This window comes from Thalassophryne amazonica, chromosome 17 (assembly GCF_902500255.1).
Source record: "Thalassophryne amazonica chromosome 17, fThaAma1.1, whole genome shotgun sequence".
NCBI classification, from domain to species: Eukaryota; Metazoa; Chordata; class Actinopteri; order Batrachoidiformes; family Batrachoididae; genus Thalassophryne; species Thalassophryne amazonica.
The window spans coordinates 64,204,824-64,227,412 of record NC_047119.1 but is presented as its reverse complement, the minus strand read 5'-3'; the positions used below and the strand labels follow the sequence as shown (position 1 = coordinate 64,227,412).

General features: G+C 38.7%; 1 protein-coding gene across 1 annotated transcript in view; it reads left to right on the top strand.

The window, feature by feature from the left end:
• reep5 (receptor accessory protein 5) overlaps positions 1–13,986 on the top strand; it is a 42,552-nt gene extending 28,566 nt beyond the window's left edge. The window contains exons 4-5 of the mRNA XM_034192292.1: positions 10,755–10,923; positions 13,708–13,986. Coding sequence (XP_034048183.1) covers positions 10,755–10,923; positions 13,708–13,757 — 219 coding nt within the window. The 3' untranslated portion in view covers positions 13,758–13,986. The remainder of the gene's footprint in view (positions 1–10,754; positions 10,924–13,707) is intronic.
• Positions 13,987–22,589: the final 8,603 nt, after the last annotated feature.

The following is a 22,589-nucleotide window of genomic DNA, read 5'->3' as shown; positions in this document are numbered from 1 at the left end:
CATTTACGCAATATCTCTAAAATCAGAAAGGTCTTGTCTCAGAGTGATGCTGAAAAACTAATTCATGCATTTATTTCCTCTAGGCTGGACTATTGTAATTCATTATTATCAGGTTGTCCTAAAAGTTCCCTAAAAAGCCTTCAGTTAATTCAAAATGCTGCAGCTAGAGTACTGACGGGGACTAGGAGGAGAGAGCATATCTCACCCATATTGGCCTCTCTTCATTGGCTTCCTGTTAATTCTAGAATAGAATTTAAAATTCTTCTTCTTACTTATAAGGTTTTGAATAATCAGGTCCCATCTTATCTTAGGGACCTCGTAGTACCATATCACCCCAATAGAGCGCTTCGCTCTCAGACTGCAGGCTTACTTGTAGTTCCTAGGGTTTGTAAGAGTAGAATGGGAGGCAGAGCCTTCAGCTTTCAGGCTCCTCTCCTGTGGAACCAGCTCCCAATTCAGATCAGGGAGACAGACACCCTCTCTACTTTTAAGATTAGGCTTAAAACTTTCCTTTTGCTAAAGCTTATAGTTAGGGCTGGATCATGTGACCCTAAACCATCCCTTAGTTATGCTGCTATAGACGTAGACTGCTGGGGGGTTCCCATGATGCACTGTTTCTTTTTCTTTTTGCTCTGTATGCACCACTCTGCATTTAATCATTAGTGATCGATCTCTGCTCCCCTCCACAGCATGTCTTTTTCCTGGTTCTCTCCCTCAGCCCCAACCAGTCCCAGCAGAAGACTGCCCCTCCCTGAGCCTGGTTCTGCTGGAGGTTTCTTCCTGTTAAAAGGGAGTTTTTCCTTCCCACTGTAGCCAAGTGCTTGCTCACAGGGGGTCGTTTTGACCGTTGGGGTTTTACATAATTATTGTATGGCCTTGCCTTACAATATAAAGCGCCTTGGGGCAACTGTTTGTTGTGATTTGGCGCTATATAAAAAAAAATTGATTGATTGATTGATTACCATTATATTCATTACATTAACTGTTTCATTACCATTATAATAATAAACCACTGTTTCATTACAATAATAATAGTAATAATTATTATAATATAATAATAATAATGATAATATCATAATAATTATTTCATTACCATTATAATAAGCCATAATGATAAGCTGCTGTTTCATTACCGTTATAATAAACCACTGTTTCATTACCATTATAATAAGCTACTGTTTCATTACCAGTATAATAAACCACTGTTTCATTGCCAGTATAATGAGTTACTGTTTCATTGGCAGTGTAATAAACCGCAGTTTCATTGCCAGTATAATAAACCATTGTTTCATTATGATTATAATAAGCTACTGTTTCATTACCATTATAATGAGCTACTGTTTCATTGCCAGTATAATAAACCATTGTTTCATTACCATTATAATAAACCACTGTTTCATTAACATTATAATGAGCTACTGTTTCATTGCCAGTAAAATAAACCATTGTTTCATTACCATTATAATAAGCTACTGTTTCATTGCCAGTATAATAAACCACTGTTTCATTGCCAGTATAATAAACCACTGTTTCATTGCCAGTATAATAAACCACTGTTTCATTGCCAGTATAATAAGCTCCTGTTTCATTGCCAGTATAATAAGCTACTGTTTCATTACCATTATAATGAGCTACTGTTTCATTGCCAGTATAATAAACCATTGTTTCATTACCATTATAATAAGCTACTGTTTCATTGCCAGTATAATAAACCACTGTTTCATTGCCAGTATAATAAACCACTGTTTCATTGCCAGTATAATAAGCTACTGTTTCATTGCCAGTATAATAAGCTACTGTTTCATTGCCAGTATAATAAGCTACTGTTTCATTGCCAGTATAATAAACCATTGTTTCCTTACCATTATAATAAGCTACTGTTTCATTGCCAGTATAATAAGCTACTGTTTCATTGCCAGTATAATAAACCGCTGTTTCATTGCCAGTATAATAAACCATTGTTTTATTATGATTATAATAAGCTACTGTTTCATTGCCACTATAATAAGCTACGGTTTCATTACCAGTATAATGAGCTACTGTTTCATTGCCAGTATAATAAACCACTGTTTCATTACCATTATAATAAGCTACTGTTTCATTACCAGTATAATGAGCCACTGTTTCATTGCCAGTATAATAAACCATTGTTTCATTACCATTATAATAAGCTACTGTTTCATTACCATTATAATGAGCTACTGTTTCATTGCCAGTATAATAAACCACTGTTTCATTACCATTATAATAAGCTACTGTTTCATTGCCAGTATAATAAACCATTGTTTCATTACCATTATAATAAGCTACTGTTTCATTGCCGTTATAATAAGCCACTGTGTCATTAACGTTATAATGAGCTACGGTTTCATTACCAGTATAATGAGCTACTCTTTCATTGCCAGTATAATAAACCATTGTTTCATTGCCAGTATAATAAGCCACTGTTTCATTGCCAGTAATAATAAGGGTGAGACTAACGCTCATTTTCAGATCTCTCCAGAGATGTTCAATCAGATTCAGGTCTGGGCTCTGTCTGGGCCACTCAAGGACATTCACAGAGTTGTCCTGAAGCCACTCCTTTGATATCTTCACTGTGTCCTTAGGGCAGGGCTGGACTGGGACCAAAAAAATTGCCCTGGCATTTTTGGCCATGGCAGCCTACCATGATTATTTATATGATCTGTGAAGGCATACAAAATACCAAAGGATATATGAAGACCAGAGAATTTTATTTTGTCATGGTCTGAGAGTCCTTCAGGTGCCTTTTGTCAAACTCCAGCTGGGCTGCCATATGCCTCTTACTAAGGAGTGACTTCCATCTGGCCACTCTACCATACAGGCCTGATTGGTGAATTGTTGCAGAGATGGTTGTCCTTTTGGAAGGTTCTCTTCTCTCCACATAGGAATTTGGGAGCTCTGACAGAGTGACCTTTGGGTTCTTGGTCACCTCCCTGATGAAGGCCCTTCTCCCCGATCGCTCAGTTTAGACGGGCGGCCAGCTCTAGGAAGAGTCCTTGTGGATTCGAACTTCTTCAGTTTACAGATGATTGAGGCCACTGTGCTCATTGGGACCTTCAAAGCAGCCGAAATGTTCCTGTACTCGTCCCCAGATTTGTGCTTGAGGCAATCCTGTCTCAGAGGTCTACAGACAATTCCTTTGACGTCATGCTTGGTTTGTGGTCTGACATGCTCTGTCAACTGTGGGACCTTATATGTAGGCAGGTGTCTGTCTTTCCAAATGATGTCAACTCAACTGAATTTAGCTCAATTTTGAGCTTCATGGCAAAGACTGTGAATACTTATGTACTTATGTACAAAACCAGAGTTTTGAGATCTTCTAACCAATGTACACTAGAGGTTCTGAGGTCCAGATACTGCCCCTGAGGAGACCGGACTTTCTCTGTGGTTGCCACAGACCTGGGTCTTGTTAAAACTAAATTAAGAACCTTCCTTTCTAAAATGGCTATTGCACAACTAGCAGCGTTCTGACATTTTATTTGGTTCTTATCTGCAAATATTTTAGATGTATATTTTTATTGATGTGTCTTTTAAATTTGCTTATTGTCTTAAGTAGGGATGGGTATTGATAAGATTTTATCAATATCAATGCCATTATCGATTCCGCTTATCGATACCTCTTGTGAATGTTCTGTGTACTAAAAGTCAGCTTTACAGGTTTTCTGTGTCAACAACATAGACATACTGTAACATGTCATTATGGGGTATTGTGAGTATAATTTTGAGGGAAAAAATGGATTTCATCCATTTTGGCATAAGGCTGCATTAACATAAAATGTGGAAAAAGTGAATACTGTACAGATGCACTGTATGTTTTCATCTTGACTGTATATTAGTGAGGTTAGCAGTGTTATATCTCAGAAGTGACGTTCACTGAAATCCCCAAAAACAACTTACTTACAACTTATTTGTGTGTTCTTTGTAAAGACAACAAAGTTCAAACATGTTTGAAACATGTTTCAAACCGTGTGTGTATACATGCTGTTTTGTCTTTAATTTTTAATACCTGCTGCGTCATAGTTGACTGTCTGAGTCGAGCAGCGAGGTGCGAAGAACTAGTTCTTTGTCCGCCTAGGACCTGGAAGTCAGGGCTCTGACCATCACATGACACGTAAACGAGAGACAGTGCAATCCCGTCGTATCGAACGCTGCTCTGACTTTGACTTTGGCCAGCTTAATTTTTATTACCAGCAGCATTTTTAGCGTCAGTGTCTGAGTATTGATTTTTAGATGTTCCCCACATTATGGTTACCAGCTTTACATCCATTATCCCAGGCAGTGAATGCAACGTCTCCTCTACATGTACCTAATAAAGTGTCGCTGTCTTGCTTGCACTGTGCTGTGTGGTTTGACTTTGTGTTCATCATGCTGAGAGCTGATTGGTGGTTTGAGTTACTGTGGTTTTCCTGTCAGCCCTGCAACAACCCTCTGATGTTTTCACCCACAGAACTTTCTGTTTTTGCTCCATAAACTCTGTAAAGTGTTGATTGTTAAAGACCTGGGACACCAGTGGTCTGAACACTGTGGTTGGGTCATTGTGCAGCCGACTCGTCAATTAAAATATTTGCATTAAGAAACAGCTGTGAAGTTGTCCCTAATAATGTGGTAATAAAGGAACTGTGTGAATGGCCTTTTAATCTAAACTAAACACCATTTCAGATGTCTGAGTTATTTTCATTAGTTACTTCATCCAAACCATCAACATGTTTATTAGACCCCATTCCTACCAGGCTGCTCAAGGAAGCCCTACCATTATTTAATGCTTCGATCTTAAATATGATCAATCTATCTTTATTAGTTGGCTATGTACCACAGGCTTTTAAGGTGGCAGTAATTAAACCATTACTTAAAAAGCCATCACTTGACCCAGCTATCTTAGCTAATTATAGGCCAATCTCCAACCTTCCTTTTCTCTCAAAAATTCTTGAAAGGGTAGTTGTAAAACAGCTAACTGATCATCTGCAGAGGAATGGTCTATTTGAAGAGTTTCAGTCAGGTTTTAGAATTCATCATAGTACAGAAACAGCATTAGTGAAGGTTACAAATGATCTTCTTATGGCCTCGGACAGTGGACTCATCTCTGTGCTTGTTCTGTTAGACCTCAGTGCTGCTTTTGATACTGTTGACCATAAAATTTTATTACAGAGATTAGAGCATGCCATAGGTATTAAAGGCACTGCGCTGCGGTGGTTTGAATCATATTTGTCTAATAGATTACAATTTGTTCATGTAAATGGGGAATCTTCTTCACAGACTAAAGTTAATTATGGAGTTCCACAAGGTTCTGTGCTAGGACCAATTTTATTCACTTTATACATGCTTCCCTTAGGCAGTATTATTAGACGGTATTGCTTAAATTTTCATTGTTACGCAGATGATACCCAGCTTTATCTATCCATGAAGCCAGAGGACACACACCAATTAGCTAAACTGCAGGATTGTCTTACAGACATAAAGACATGGATGACTTCTAATTTCCTGCTTTTAAACTCAGATAAATCTGAAGTTATTGTACTTGGCCCCACAAATCTTAGAAACATGGTGTCTAACCAGATCCTTACTCTGGATGGCATTACCCTGACCTCTAGTAATACTGTGAGAAATCTTGGAGTCATTTTTGATCAGGATATGTCATTCAAAGCGCATATTAAACAAATATGTAGGATTGCTTTTTTGCATTTACGCAATATCTCTAAAATCAGAAAGGTCTTGTCTCAGAGTGATGCTGAAAAACTAATTCATGCATTTATTTCCTCTAGGCTGGACTATTGTAATTCATTATTATCAGGTTGTCCTAAAAGTTCCCTAAAAAGCCTTCAGTTAATTCAAAATGCTGCAGCTAGAGTACTGACGGGGACTAGGAGGAGAGAGCATATCTCACCCATATTGGCCTCTCTTCATTGGCTTCCTGTTAATTCTAGAATAGAATTTAAAATTCTTCTTCTTACTTATAAGGTTTTGAATAATCAGGTCCCATCTTATCTTAGGGACCTCGTAGTACCATATCACCCCAATAGAGCGCTTCGCTCTCAGACTGCAGGCTTACTTGTAGTTCCTAGGGTTTGTAAGAGTAGAATGGGAGGCAGAGCCTTCAGCTTTCAGGCTCCTCTCCTGTGGAACCAGCTCCCAATTCAGATCAGGGAGACAGACACCCTCTCTACTTTTAAGATTAGGCTTAAAACTTTCCTTTTTGCTAAAGCTTATAGTTAGGGCTGGATCATGTGACCCTAAACCATCCCTTAGTTATGCTGCTATAGACGTAGACTGCTGGGGGGTTCCCATGATGCACTGTTTCTTTTTCTTTTTGCTCTGTATGCACCACTCTGCATTTAATCATTAGTGATCGATCTCTGCTCCCCTCCACAGCACGTCTTTTTCCTGGTTCTCTCCCTCAGCCCCAACCAGTCCCAGCAGAAGACTGCCCCTCCCTGAGCCTGGTTCTGCTGGAGGTTTCTTCCTGTTAAAAGGGAGTTTTTCCTTCCCACTGTAGCCAAGTGCTTGCTCACAGGGGGTCGTTTTGACCGTTGGGGTTTTACATAATTATTGTATGGCCTTGCCTTACAATATAAAGCGCCTTGGGGCAACTGTTTGTTGTGATTTGGCGCTATATAAAAAAAATTGATTGATTGATTGATTACCATTATATTCATTACATTAACTGTTTCATTACCATTATAATAATAAACCACTGTTTCATTACAATAATAATAGTAATAATTATTATAATATAATAATAATAATGATAATATCATAATAATTATTTCATTACCATTATAATAAGCCATAATGATAAGCTGCTGTTTCATTACCGTTATAATAAACCACTGTTTCATTACCATTATAATAAGCTACTGTTTCATTACCAGTATAATAAACCACTGTTTCATTGCCAGTATAATGAGTTACTGTTTCATTGGCAGTGTAATAAACCGCAGTTTCATTGCCAGTATAATAAACCATTGTTTCATTATGATTATAATAAGCTACTGTTTCATTAACATTATAATGAGCTACTGTTTCATTGCCAGTAAAATAAACCATTGTTTCATTACCATTATAATAAGCTACTGTTTCATTGCCAGTATAATAAACCACTGTTTCATTGCCAGTATAATAAGCTCCTGTTTCATTGCCAGTATAATAAGCTACTGTTTCATTACCATTATAATGAGCTACTGTTTCATTGCCAGTATAATAAACCATTGTTTCATTACCATTATAATAAGCTACTGTTTCATTGCCAGTATAATAAACCACTGTTTCATTGCCAGTATAATAAACCACTGTTTCATTGCCAGTATAATAAGCTACTGTTTCATTGCCAGTATAATAAGCTACTGTTTCATTGCCAGTATAATAAGCTACTGTTTCATTGCCAGTATAATAAACCATTGTTTCCTTACCATTATAATAAGCTACTGTTTCATTGCCAGTATAATAAGCTACTGTTTCATTGCCAGTATAATAAACCGCTGTTTCATTGCCAGTATAATAAACCATTGTTTTATTATGATTATAATAAGCTACTGTTTCATTGCCACTATAATAAGCTACGGTTTCATTACCAGTATAATGAGCTACTGTTTCATTGCCAGTATAATAAACCACTGTTTCATTACCATTATAATAAGCTACTGTTTCATTACCAGTATAATGAGCTACTGTTTCATTGCCAGTATAATAAACCATTGTTTCATTACCATTATAATAAGCTACTGTTTCATTACCATTATAATGAGCTACTGTTTCATTGCCAGTATAATAAACCACTGTTTCATTACCATTATAATAAGCTACTGTTTCATTGCCAGTATAATAAACCATTGTTTCATTACCATTATAATAAGCTACTGTTTCATTGCCGTTATAATAAGCCACTGTGTCATTAACGTTATAATGAGCTACGGTTTCATTACCAGTATAATGAGCTACTCTTTCATTGCCAGTATAATAAACCATTGTTTCATTGCCAGTATAATAAGCCACTGTTTCATTGCCAGTAATAATAAGGGTGAGACTAACGCACAGGTTGAGTATGCAGTGTCGGCACAAACCATTCAGAAAATGGGGTGTCAGCGTTTGGTGGCGAGTATGCTGTGGCCGAAAATGGCCGGTGTCCCGACTTGTCGCTTGTACGTGCGGCTTGTCTTGCTGCTCCAACAAAATAGCTAGAAAGATCTTTGGGGATATATCTCGTTTCTTATCTGAATTATAGCCAGGCAAGATTTTGCTTTGTAGGTAGTCCGTGCAATTTCTTTCTTTCTTTTTGTTTTGTAATGTTTACTTTGTATTTCTCTGTATTTTGACAACACTTTTATTGTATGAAAATGTACAGTCTCTAAAAGAAGATGTATGTTTTTCTATATTGTTTTATTGTGTTCAATAAAATAAATAAATAAATCTTGTCTTGTTGATGGCCACAAGCTTCAGGAAAGAAGGACCAGGGCTGTGAATGCTCGAGAATGACATGAACTTGTCTTAATTCAAATTACAAGGGGAATTTCCCAACTTCAAATTTTTTACTGTATTGTTTATGTTTGTAAGAAAAAATAATCCCTCATCACTTGTTTTCTGACATCAAGGATGATAAACTATTTGCAGTGAAACTTTGTAAAGTGTGTGTGTGTGTGTATACAGTGGGGAAATAAGTATTTGCCTCCCTGTCAGTTTTGCAGGTTTTCCCACCTACAAAGAATGGAGAGGTCTGTAATTTTTATCGTAGGTACACTTCAACTGTGAGAGACAGACTCTAAAAAAAATCCAGAAAATCACATTGTGTGATTTTTAAATAATTAATTTGCATTTTATTGCATGAAATAAGTATTTGATCCCCTACCAACCAGCAAGAATTCTGGCTCTCAATCACACTCCAACCTGTCCACCATAGCCAAGACCAAAGAGCTGTCTAAGGACACCAGGGACAAAACTGTAGACCTGCACAAGGCTGGGATGGACTACAGGACAACAGGCAAGCAGCTTGGTAGAAGACAACAACTGTTATGATTATTTATTAGAAAGTGGAAGAAACACAAGATGACTGTCAATCTCCCTCGGTCTGGGATTCCATGCAAGATCTCACTTTTTGGGGTAAGGATGATTCTGAGAAAGCTCAAAACTACACAGGAGGACCTGGTCAATGACCTGAAGAGAGCTGGGACCACAGTCACAAAGATTACATTAGTAACACATGATGCTGTCATGGTTTAAAATCCTGCAGGGCAGCAAGGTCCCCCTGCTCAAGCCAGCACATGTTCAGGCCCGTTTGAAGTTCACCAGTGACCATCTGGATGATCCAGAGGAGGCATGGGAGAAGGTTGTATGGTCAGGTGAGACCAGAATAGAGCTTTTCAACTCCACTTACCGTGTTTAGAGGATGAGAACAACCCCAAGAAAACCATCCCAACCGTGAAGCATGGGGGTGGAAACATCATACTCTGGGGTGCTCTTTTGCAAAGGGGACAGGACGACTGCACCGTATTGAAGGGAGGATGGATGGTGTCATGTATTGTGAGATTTTGGCAACCAACCTCCTTCCCTCAGTAAGAGTACGCCAGGGCAACTAAGGAGGGCTCTGTAAGAAGCATTTCAAGGTCCTGGAGTGGCCTGGCCAGTCTCCAGACCTGAACTCAATAGAAAATCTTTAGAGGCAGCTGAAACTCCAAACCTGAGAGATGTGGAGAAGATCTGTATGGAGGAGTGGACCAAAATCCCTGGTGCAGTGTGTGAAAACTTGGTCAAGAACTACAGGAAATGTTTGACCTCTGTAATGGCAGACAAATGTTTCTGTACCAAGTTGTTAAGCTCTGTTTTTCTAGGGGGTCAAATACTTATTTCATGCAATAAAATGCAAATTAATTATTTAAAAATCATACAATGTGATTTTCTGGATTTTTTTTGTTTGTTTGTTTGTTTGTTTCTTTTTTAGATTCTGTCTCTTACAGTTGAAGTGTACCTACAATCAAAATTACAGACCTCTCCATTCTTTGTAGGTGGGAAAACCTGCAAAACTGACAGGGGGTCAAATATTCATTTTCCCCACTGTGTGTGTGTGTGTGTGTGTGTGTGTGTGTGTGTGTGTGTGTGTGTGTGTGTGTGTGTGTGTGTGTGTGTGTGTGTGTGTGTGTGTGTGTGTGTGTGTGTGTGTATATATATATATACATACATACATACATACATACACACAATGCACATTTTAAAAACAAAATAGTTTATCATCCTTGATGTCAGAAAAAAGTGATGAGGGAGGCATTTTATTATTGTTAGAAACAGCTTGCACACACAGCCTTAGCCCCCACCCTCAAACAAACAAACAAAAAAAGGTTATCATCGACATTGTTGAGAGAGGTATTTTTTAAAAGTTTATCATCCTTGGCATTTATGAAGGATCTTACTGCCATAATTTTGGTTTATGTATTTTATTTTGCATTATACTTTTTTTTTTTTTTAACATGTCATTTGAGAGGTATTTTTTGCCACCTAGTGCTCAGTAAAGTTCGGCCGTCTTTGGTCACAGTGTACTCGCTGCCAAGCACTGACGCCCCCTTCCTCTGCATGGTTTGTGCCAACACTGCACACTCAACCCGTGTGTTAGTCTTACCCTTATAATAAGTACTGTTTCATTACCAGTATAATAAACCACTGTTTCATTACCATTATTTTCATTGTTACAGTTTTTTTTTTTTTTTTTTTTTTTGGAATTTGTTTGACAGTAAAGTCCTTGTATTTCTTCACAGTGTGCTTTCTTGGTGTGGTGCATGGCTCCGACTCCTTCCAATGGATCAATCCAGATTTACAACCGCATAATTCGACCATTTTTCCTGAAGAATGAAGCTAGAATTGACGATGCGGTGAAGAATATTAAAGACAAAGCAACCGAAGCTGCTGATAAGTTCAGAGATGAGGGTGAGCAATGAAGTCATCTCCATAATGTTTCCTGTAATGTTGCGTAAACATGTTCATGTCTGGGAGCTTGCGCCAATACAGTGGTGGGCATAGCTAACCGAAAACTTAGCTCCGATAACCATTAAACCGCTAACTGAAAAGTAAACTTTTATAATGCTAAACTGATGAACCACTAAAAAATTTTGCAGACGTTACCACTAACTTTAAGTATTGACTCAATTGCGGCCACATCGGATTACACTGTCGACTACTGATAAGCCTGTTCTGAGCTGCTGGGTAAATTCAGATGCAATCAGAAACACAAAACGAATACATGAAAAATAAATAAATAAAACCGCAAACGCTGTCATCATTTTTATCAAAAGCAGTAAATCACAGTATTAGAAGTCACAGTTTCTCTCTATTATATATTTATAAACTGTTAACGGAGCTACGGCTCACCCGTATTGCGTTCACAAACACAGAACAAGTGCACAAAAAATAACTAAGTAAAAATACTGACTTTTGAGCTGCTTACATTCCATTTTGTCCACAGTGTAACTTCATGTTTTCTTTCCAGCCCTTGTGTTTTGACCTGTGAACCGGAAGTGTTAGCTAGCTCTCTGTGTTCATAAACAGGAACTAACATGTATGATTTTAGGTTTTAGAAATGTTTTTGACCATTAAATTTACTGACTTTACCAGAAAAAAAAAAAAAGTTAGCAGACTGAAAATTAGCATAACTAAATTCAGCTGAAGCTAATTGGTCCACTGATGGCTTTCAAAGTTATCTGAAAAGCTAATCTGCTAACAAAAATGTTATCTTCACTAATTAGCAGATTAGCGGAACTGTGCCCACCGCTGTGCCAATATCATGTATCGCCACATTCAACACATCACAGAACTGCCCCATGTTCTGGATAGCTACCACTCAGGCAGACAACGGTGCAGCCCTGCTTCTTGTACAACCCCAATTCCAATGAAGTTGGGATATTTTGTAAAATGTAAATAAAAACAGAATACAATGATTTGCAAATCCTCTTCAACCTATATTCAATTGAATACACCACAAAGACAATGTAAATAAAAACAGAATACAATGATTTGCAAATCCTCTTCAACCTATATTCAATTGAATACACCACAAAGACAAGATATTTAATGTTCAAACTGATAAACTTTATTGTTTTTGTGCAGATATTTGCTCATTTTGATATGGATGCCTGCAACACATTTCAAAAAAGCTGGGACAGTGGTATGTTTACCACTGTGTTACATCACCTTTCCTTCTTACAACACTCAATAAGCATTTGGGAACTGAGGACACTACTTGTGAGTGTATGATTGGGTAGAAAAGGAGCATCCCCAAAAGGCTCCGTCGTTCACAAGCAAAGATGGAGCGAGAATCACCACTTTGTAAACTTTGTGTAGCAAGTCATTGCTGTTGTAGAAGCAATACAGTGGTCATTTTCACACCTCGCGCAAATACCATGAAAACGCCAAGTATAAGTGTGCGCTCATGAGTGCGTTGGTGTGGTCGAGCACAGTACTGGTGCATTGCTATCCTGTGGTCGTAGAAAGCAGTTGGAGCACCAAAAATCTGGTCTAAAGTTGAGCGCAGAGTTGAATAAAAACACATGCAGACTTGTTTTAGTATCTATGCGGTGTAACATTACCTTTACATAAGTGGATTCATGATGCATATCCACTCTGTGTACACAAAATTAAGCTGAATTGAAAACACCCATTTAACAAAATAAAGAGAAACACAAATTAAAAAAAAAAAATACAGAACTTCACCTTACTGCTTCACCTCAGGGAGCTTTGGTGACTCCTCTCCACTCATGCTATGTGATGTATTGGCACATAGCTGTTAGCTCAAAAGAATATCTCTCACTTCTGTCTCATTTTTAAATAACAGTGCACCAGGATCCTATTTCATGTTATGCCGAAAACAAGCCTCAATAATTCAATGTAAGGCTGAGCGATTAAACAATTTTGGACCCGCCTCACAAATAAAATTATGTCAGTTTTGGAGCTAAAGGGGATGCCTAAGTGGTTAAGTGTGCTTGTCTTCAATGCTGAAGGTTCCTGGTTCAAGGCCACCCTTGCCCATTCTCCATCTAATGTGGAGTTAGGTCAGGAAGGGCATCCAGTGTAAAACCTGTGCCAAATCATCATGTAGATTCACCCCAGATCTGCTGTGACAACAAGTGAAACAAGGGAGAAGCAAAAAGGACTTGGAGTACCTTTTCGGCGATGAGCCTTGTACAGTTTTGCTCCATGGATAGCACAGTGGATGCGCAATTTAGCATTTGCCACTAATATTATTACTACTTGGATAATACAGTCTTTAATTCAAGAACATTTGGCTTAAAAATGGGTCTGGTTTCTCACCTCATTTATGAATGTGACTTGTGGTCAGTGAGCAAAGTTGCTAAATATTTCCTCATCATCTGCTGCCAGTCACACTGGGCACACTTTTCCATTCAGCTGAATGGGAAATCAATTCCAAACTTTTGAAAGTTGTAATAAATACCAAAATCTATCAATATGGGGAACAAAGGTTGTAATTATATTTTTGGCCATATCACCAAGCCCTAATTCAACATTACATTTGGAATGTTTAATATTAGCTCAACACTGCCTGTGTGTTTAGCTGTGGTGTCAGCTCACGTCGAGCTTCTGCTAGACTGCGATCATAAAATTTGCATTTTAGATTTTCTGTGTGACTGTAGTCTTGAATGTGCACTAAATGTGTACCGTCATGTGTTTGAAAGTGAGGTTTCTGTCATTTGCCCACAGCGAAAAAAGCCACGGCGAACATCATCTTTGAGGAGAAGAAGAGTTCCTAAGAGGGCGGCGTTGTCGCTGGAGATCACCCCGTTACACAAGAAATGTTGCCTTTTAAGATATTTGGGTTTTAAAAGAACTTTAGGTCTTTAATGGAGTTGTGATTGACAGTAATGTTATAATTAAGCCATTGTCTACATCATTTTACTTATTTAACTTTGCCTGTCTGCGAGACATCAGTATGTTGCAGTGGAAATGCTTTATGAACCAAATAAAAACATACATACTGAAGAGGTTTTTTGGTGTCATTAAATGCATTTTTTTTTTCCAGAAATAACATGTTCTGTGGTATATTGTTTAATGACAGATAAACAGCATTTGTATTCTCCCAAATGTCTTCACAGATTCATCCTAATGAGCTTCACTGTGTGACAGGCACGCAAGGAGGATACTGAAACATTTTGTGCATCTGTCTAATTTGTTGTCTTCGTATTTGGTACTAGCTGGGTTACCCGGCACTGCCCGGGTTAACCTGTTTTAGACATAAGCCAAATGCCAATCATTTTAATCAAAACAATTGCCCAACATTTATTTTTTAATGCTGATGTTTTATAAATATAATAGCTAATGTTTGTTTGGCTATAGTTTGTCCAGCAGAACTATAAAAGGTGGACTCCCCAAACTAAGTGGAAATACTTGGTTAAAAGAAACACATTTGAAGTCCTTCATGCGGACTTTGTTTTGCAAACAAATTTATAACAAAATTACACACAAAAGGTAGGTACGAGGGCTGGCTGAAAAGTTCTAAGGCTCACCAAGAAGGAGAAATGCCATTTCAGTAAAACTTGGCATGCATTAAGTTCAACTCTTCTGATGACTAACTGTGTTATTTTCTTCCAGGTTGTGAGTTTGTGGTTCATAGCCAAGTTTGAAAGTTCGTGGTAGAGGGAAACGGCTAAAATGGACAAAATCTGGCATTGCGGTGTGATTAAGTACCTGCATAAGAAGGGGTTAAAGCCCAAGGACATTCATGCAGATATGGTTACTACATTAGGGGATGAAGCTCCCTCCATATCTACAGTGCAGAAGTAGGCAGCTGAATTTAAGAGGGGCAGAGAGAGCCTTGAGGACGACCCAAGGTCTGGGCGGCCTGCAACAGCCACAACCCAGAAAAACATTGACCTTGTTCATGAAATGGTGATGGACGACAGACGATCGACGATTAATCAGCCAGCAGATGCTGTGGGAATATCCTGTGAGAGAACTGAACACATTCTGTATGAAGAACTTGGAAGGTCAAAGGTGTCAGCTCGGTGGGTGCCACGTCTTCTGACGCCTGATCAGAAATGCACCAGGCTAGTCATGTCCAAGGCAAACTTGGCGCAATTTGAAGAGGATCCAGCCAATTACATGTAACGTTTTCTTACCCAGGATGAGTGTTGGGTTCACCACTTTTAACCATAGACAAAAAAACAGTCAATGCAGTGGAAACACCCAAGGTCACCACCTCCAAAGAAGGCCAAGGTCTTTTCGTCTGCGGGGAAGGTCATGGTTTCAGTTTTCTGGGATACCAAGGGCATTGTGTTCGTGGACTATCTTGAAAAGGGACAAACCATAAATGGACAGTACTATTCTAACCTACTGAGACAGTTACATAAGGCTATCAAAAAGAAGCGACCAGGAAAGCTAACGAAAGGGGTGCTGTTCCATCAAGACAATGCCCCAGCTCACAAGTCAATAGTGGCCATGGCCACTATCCACGAGTGTGGATTCGAACTGGTAGATCACCCACCATACTCCCCTGACTTGGCACCCTTGGACTTTCATCTGTTCCCAAACCTGAAAAAAGTGGGCTGGGAAGCACTATCGGAGCAGTGACGAGATGATGGCTGCCGTTGAGGACTAGTTTGACTCTCAAGATGAAAGCTTCTATGCCAAGGGAATCGAAGCACTCAAGCACCGCTGGAAGAAGTGTGTGAAGTTACAGGGAGACTATGTAGAAAAATAACCCTGAATTTGTTCAATTCGACAACTGCATCATAGTCAGCCTTAGAACTTTTCAGCGTAAATATCAATGAATCAAAATTGAGGTAGTGGTGTATTTCACTGTTTTTACATTGCAGTTTTAAATTAATGTATTCAGACAGGAAGGCAAACTGGGTTGTACAGGACAGTCAGGTGCTTAACAGTTGAGAACATAAAGTAGCTGAAGGAAGGGATTAAATAAACAGATGGCCAACACATACACAGGGCTGGAAATTTTAATCTACCTGGTCGTACCCACAGCCTCACCCTAAGCATGTTGTTTTGCTGAGTGTGCTGTAGAAAGGGATTAAATTAACAGAGATGGCCAACACATATACAGGGCTGGAAATTTGAATCTGCCTGGTCATACTCACAGCAGGCTATTTTGGGTAATTTTCAGTTCAACTTTTTAAAAATGGTACCACTTGTTCCCCATGTCATGCTGATTCAGAATATATATAGTTTTTAGGACACCATATTATAGTTTAGGTGTTTGTTGCATTTATGTATATAGATAAGTGCCTCTACGATAATTGCCTCATATTCCTGCCTTGATTAACATCGCGATATTGACATTCAGAAAGTGGGCAGACTGTCAATGTGGAGCTATTTGACCTGGGCATGTACTGCCCACTACTGGCTTTTGAATACCCTGACATTTGGCAGCCCTTACTGGCTGGGTGAGGTGCACATTTAAAGTTCTACAGTTCTTCTATAGATGCAAAGCAGAAACATGGTGATGGGACTGGATGCTGTTTTGATTAATAATAATAAAAAAATGCCTACAATAGACGGGAATGTACATCTGAATCCATTTACAAAAGATACCGTACAACAACTCTGTTCATTTACAGGCCTTCAAAATGTAAACTTGGACTTTCGAGGCTGTCTTAAAGATTTTAGGAACTGGTGTTTTCAAACCTTAAAAGTGTACCTAATACTAAAAGTAAAAATACACAGAATGCATCATAAAGCTTTGAGAATCTGTTTTTTTGTTTTGTTTTGTTTTTTACAACTTTATCAAAAACAGGAATCGCGGGGCATTTAAGTTATTACTGCCACCTGCTGGAAATAATGAGGAAAAGCATGTTTTGGATCTGTCAATTAAATAGCTGTACTTCTCTGGCAATATGTAGAATTTTATATATATATATATATATATATGTGTGTATATATATATATATATTAATGCCATGTACTGTATCATTGTTACTAAATGTAGAAACATGAAAAATAGATCATAGGATAAAGAAGTCACATTTAAAATAGTTTAAAGCAGGAGCTCATGTTCACTGATGTGAATGACGTCAATATTGAAAGCAAAGGAAGCTTTAGACACCATTAATTATAATCACTACAAAGTAAATCAAAGTTCTGTACAATGTGGTGTTTGTTTGTTTTTTTCAGCATGTCAAGGATCATCCTGTTAGAAGATGTGCCTGCAGAAACTTGAAAACGGTATAACTGCATCACATTTCTCAAACAAAATCCAGAAGAATACAAATAACGGGACGGAAAGGAGAGGGTAGTAGCCAGTAGCAAGCAGTATTTTTGGTATTTATATTTGTATTTACATTTGGGAAATTTTTTATTTATACTTTTGAAACGTTTGATGTGCTTCTTGCCCTGTGTGCTGCTGGAATCTCAATTTCCCTGAGGGAGTCTTCCCAAGGGATTAATAAAGTTCTACCTAATCTAAGTACAGAATATTTAAAACTAGAGGGTACCAGCTGATGGTCGGCACTCAGAATCTGTACACATTGACATGGGCTTGAATGTGGATTTGCTGCCAAAAAAAAAAAAGTACAACACCAGTACCTGTGATGTTTGACAGTTGTGCAAATACATTTTTAGTGATTCAGTGATGCCATCAGACGTGGGTCTGTGTTTCCAATATTGAGCCTCTTTGACTAATACACAACTCTTCCACCCTGAATCCATACTGAAGTAAATAATTATGAGGAGCTGTTTGACCTGTCAAGGTCACCTAAAGTCAGAGGTCACGTGACCAAGATGATATGGTAAATGGACTGCATTTATATCTGAATGAGCAGCTCAAAACACTTTACAGTGATGCTACACATTCACTGATGTCAGGGTGTTGCCATACAAAGTGTTCACGACACACCAGGAGCAACTTTGTGATTTTCCAATCTGGCTGGGGTTTGAACCAGGTCTTAAGCCTACTGCTGAACTGCCAGATCATCACCTCACCTGTTAATTTTTCAATTTATTTCCTATATATAGCGCCAAATCACAATAGAGTTGCCTCAAAGCGCTTCACACAGGTAAGGTCTAACCTTACTAACCCCCAGAGCAACAGTGGTAAGGAAAAACTCCCTCTGAGGAAGAAACCTCAGGCAGACCAGACTCAAAGGGGTGACCCTCTGCTTGGGCCATGCTACAAACATAAATTACAGAACAATTCACGGACGAATATACAAGAAATGCTATTGGCGCGCAGGACAGGAGCATCGCCAACACAAACACCTCATACAACTCCCATCTCTGGATGGAGCTGCACCTTAAACAGAGAAAAAACAGAATCAGGCATCAGAAAGACAAAAAAAATACTGTATAATTTGCCAGCATTAAACAACAAGAAAAACAGAGAACTACTAAGGTGTTCGCCGGCCACTAGCCCTAAACTTCACTAAAAGACCCAGAATTTAGGTAAAGTTGAGGCTGCAGCCCGCTCCAATTACTAATAAATGAATTAAAAGAGTAAAAAGCGTAAAACAAAACTGTACCAGTATGCTAGCCATATGAAAGGGAAAATAAGTGCGTCTTAAGTCTGGACTTGAAAGTCTCCACAGAATCTGACTGTTTTATTGACACAGGGAGATCATTCCACAGAACGGGGCATGATAAGAGAAAGCTCTGTGACCTGCAAACTTCTTATTCTCCTTAGGGACACAAAGTAGTCCTGCACCCTGAGAACATAAAGCCCAGGCCGGTACGTAAGGTTTAATTAAGTCAGCTAGGTAGGGAGGTGCCAGTCCATGAATAATTTTATAGGTTAGTAGCAGAACCTTAAAATCTGATCTCACTGGGACAGGAAGCCAGTGAAGGGATGCCAAAATGGGTGTAATGTGGTCGAACTTTCTGCTTCGTGTCAAAAGTCTGGCTGCAGCATTTTGAACCAATTGGAGACCCCTAATGCTGGACTGCGGTAAACCAGAAAATAGAACATAGAAGAGATAAATGCATGGATCAGGGTCTCAGCATCAGCCATAGACAGGATGGGATGAATCGTCACTATATTTTGCAAGTGGAAGAAAGCAGTCCTAGTAATATTTCTAATGTGGACAAAGGACAACGAAGGATCAAAAATTACCCCAAGGTTCCTCACTTTGTCAGTGTGATGTATGACACACGAGCTGAGGCTGAGCGTTAACTGGTCAAATTGATGCTGATGTCTCACTGGACCAAGAACCATCATTTCAGTCTTATCAGAGTTTAAAAGTAGGAAGTTTCTAGACATCCAACCTGTGAATTTATATTACTGTTTAATAGGTGTATCGTGAATCAATTCCTTGAAATGCCCTTTCAAAATGTTCAATGTGTACACGATCATTAAGCAAGTGAGTATTTTGACCTTGTGATTTTTTTTTCAGTGTAAATTTCTTTTAAATATAGAAGAAATGTTTGTACAACAGAGTGAACCTTAACAGTGACTTCACTCAGTTGGATGGTTCACCAGAAATATACTTGGCTGCATCGAATATTGACATTATTGCCTATGTAGGAAAAAAAAAGTGAAAGAAACATGTAAAAACTAGTTTATTTTGGATCTAACAAGCTACATGTAAGATAACCTGTTGACTTGGTCTCAGTTCACAGATTTAAAATAGATGCAAAAATCACTCGAATAAAATTGTATCATTAGAATTCTCCCTTTACCAAAAGTGACATTCTGAAAGCATCATTATGGAGAAATTCACTTGTGTAAAGACAAAAAAAATCCTGAGTTGATTGGGGGAAAAGTAAATAAATTCAAAAAGCCTGAGGAAAGAGACCACTGATTTACTATATTACATCATTTACAACGCCATCACTAAGCTTCTGGAGTCTGGGGTATATTTGGGTGATTTTGGCTACTTTTGGTTTTACCTTCATAATTCAATTTAAAAGCTGTTTACTTTGCCTTGTTTGGTGTCATTTTTTTTTCCAGCACAACCTCAAGTGTGTTTTTCTTCCATTCTGGCCTTCTATATTAACACATGGAACCTAAATTCATGTAAAAACATAAAATTCAACGAGCCATTTTTATAACTTAGAATGCAAATATAAATTGCAAATTTCAAAAATGTGTAAAAATGTAGCAAAACAAAGTTACATACATCTATTTGCATTAAAATGCAGGAGTGTTTCAGGCATTTTTTGTACAGCAGTTTACATGCAATCACATGCCACACAAATTATATTTCTGCAACTCAACCAATTCTTGTCCAAAGCAAGACCTCTCTGAGTTGTATTGATTGGCTTTGGAATGGCCTGATACTTTGTCATTTCTGCTGCCGACCACTTGATGGGATCATTTGTCTCTGGTGGCTGTTTTTTTCTTGAAGAAAAATCCCACATGGGGTCCGCAAACAAATCCACGTGGATTGTTGGCGGAACAAAACAATTCACCAACTTGCTGCAACAAGTGCTTTTGTTTGATTTGCATCATGTGTTTTTCCACCAACGATAAAGGAGAATGTGTTTTTTTTTTTCCCCGGCCACAGCAGAGGAAGGAGGAAAACCATGCATGCGCGTGGTGAATGCAGCGTCTCTGCAATCAAATACGTGGGTTTATGATCAATACTGATTTGGTTTAGAGCATGCATTTAACACTAAATCACAAAGGGACAGTCATGGTTTATTTCACCTTGAAACTGCTGCAAGCAGAGACGAAGAAAGAGAGAGAGCATCTTAGAGAGTGATGCAGACTCCCGTCTGTATGCAGGGATTCCACTCACAGAATTTTAAACACTTCACCATCAATGCCAGTTGTGGATCAAATTCTAATGACTGATGAAACTAAGACAAAACTTTGTCATGGCTGATTTGGCACAGTGATTTAAAATATCACAGGTCAGGTCAGCAGGACAGTGGGACTGTGGGTAGACATTATGTGTGAACACATGAAGGATCTCATTGTGCGGCTGCCTGGAGAAACAATCAAAGCAACGTTGCCAAAAACTTTTAAAGAGCATGTTGCCAACACAATCTGTGTAACTGACTGAACAGAGACAGTTTTCAAAAAGCAAAAAAGAACTGGATTCAAGAAGTGAGTCATACAGTCACTATTATGCAAATAACACAGTTAAGTATTTACTGGATGTTTCCTCCCTGGAATAATCATGTTTATTTCTGACATTTATGGGGTAAAATGTGACATGTACAGAACACAGATAATGTTTTTTGTTTTTTGGAACATACGTTGAAAATGTATTGAAAACACTGTTTTCCTTGTAACAATAAAAAAAAAAAAAAAAACAACTGACTTATTTCTATCCTTCTTTATTTTCCTTCTCTTTGGTTGTGTGTAACACACATTACGCCTGATAAGTGATGACTGTATTTTTCAGATATCTGAGGCAGAGCCGAACCTTCAGCCACTAATGTTGGAAGCAGATGTGAAAAGTGTAAATTCTGGAGGTGTTTCATGTGTCTGTAAAGACTTTGTCAAATGAAATGTCCAACTCCTGGGGTCTGTACTACGAAGCGGGGTTACTGGCTTATCAGGGTAACTTCGGGAGTAAGTTGATGACGTGTGGAGTAACTTCCCGGTTAACCCGTACTATGAAAGGTGGATAGGTTTCGATCGAGGTATGCTGCCATGGCAATTTATGCTGTGTGCCAAACCTGCTCCGAGCAGGTTATGTTCTCGGTTAGCTTGAGGTTTTCGCTTAACCACTCCCTTTATAAGTACCGTCCATCCACCTTCAATCACTCCGAAGACAATGCCGGCCTACCTGGATGATCCGTTTGATATTGGGGTACAAATTGTGAGGGGCTCTCTTCACAGGGCGAGGGTTTTTAAAGACCGCCAGAATCTGCTGACATACCCGGACGATATTCTCTATGTAAGATATAGATTCTCAGCCGAGGGAATTCGTTATCTGTCAAGGATTTTATATAGTTCATGCTCATATTATCATTTATTTTCTTTAGTTTATGCTTATATTATTATCATTTATTTTCTTTAGTTTATGCTTATATTATTATTATTTATTTTCTTATAGTTTATGCTTATATTATTTTTCCTCTTAGTGAGAAGAGGAGGTTTTAGAAAGAAAGACTTGTCTGCATTCTTCATGATTGAGCAAACTATTTTCATTTTGCATAAGTGCCTTATCCTGCTTTGACGAGCCACAAGGCTCATGTTGCAGGAATGGAAGGTTTCAGCCGTTACCTTGCTTTGCCACCACCCTCTTGCAGACATGACTCATGTGTAACCTCTCCCGACTGTCCTTGTTTGTTTTTTCTCATGTTGATGAACTAAATAAAAGGCTGGGCCAGAGGAGGGGATTTTGGGAGAGCTTTGGAGCTTAGCACATAAGCTGCTTCTTGTTCTCCTCTGCGCAGAGCAAAATATATATATATTTGTCTCTCTCTGACTGGTTTCTTTACAGTGTCTGTGCCTCTCATTTCTTTAAAAACAGGGTGCAAACCCAACAGTTTTTTCTTGGCGCCCAACGTGGGGCGTCGACAGATCTTCTCGAGCAAACGGAGGAAGACACGCCGCAGTGCCGATTCCACTAGAGGGATTGAAGGAAAGTCCTGAGGAGTGAATTCTCCGTCGGGCCGGTGACTATAGACGTCCACCTCCGCTCGCCGCAGTAGATTGACGACGCCTCCGAACCAAATGAGGGGCGCAA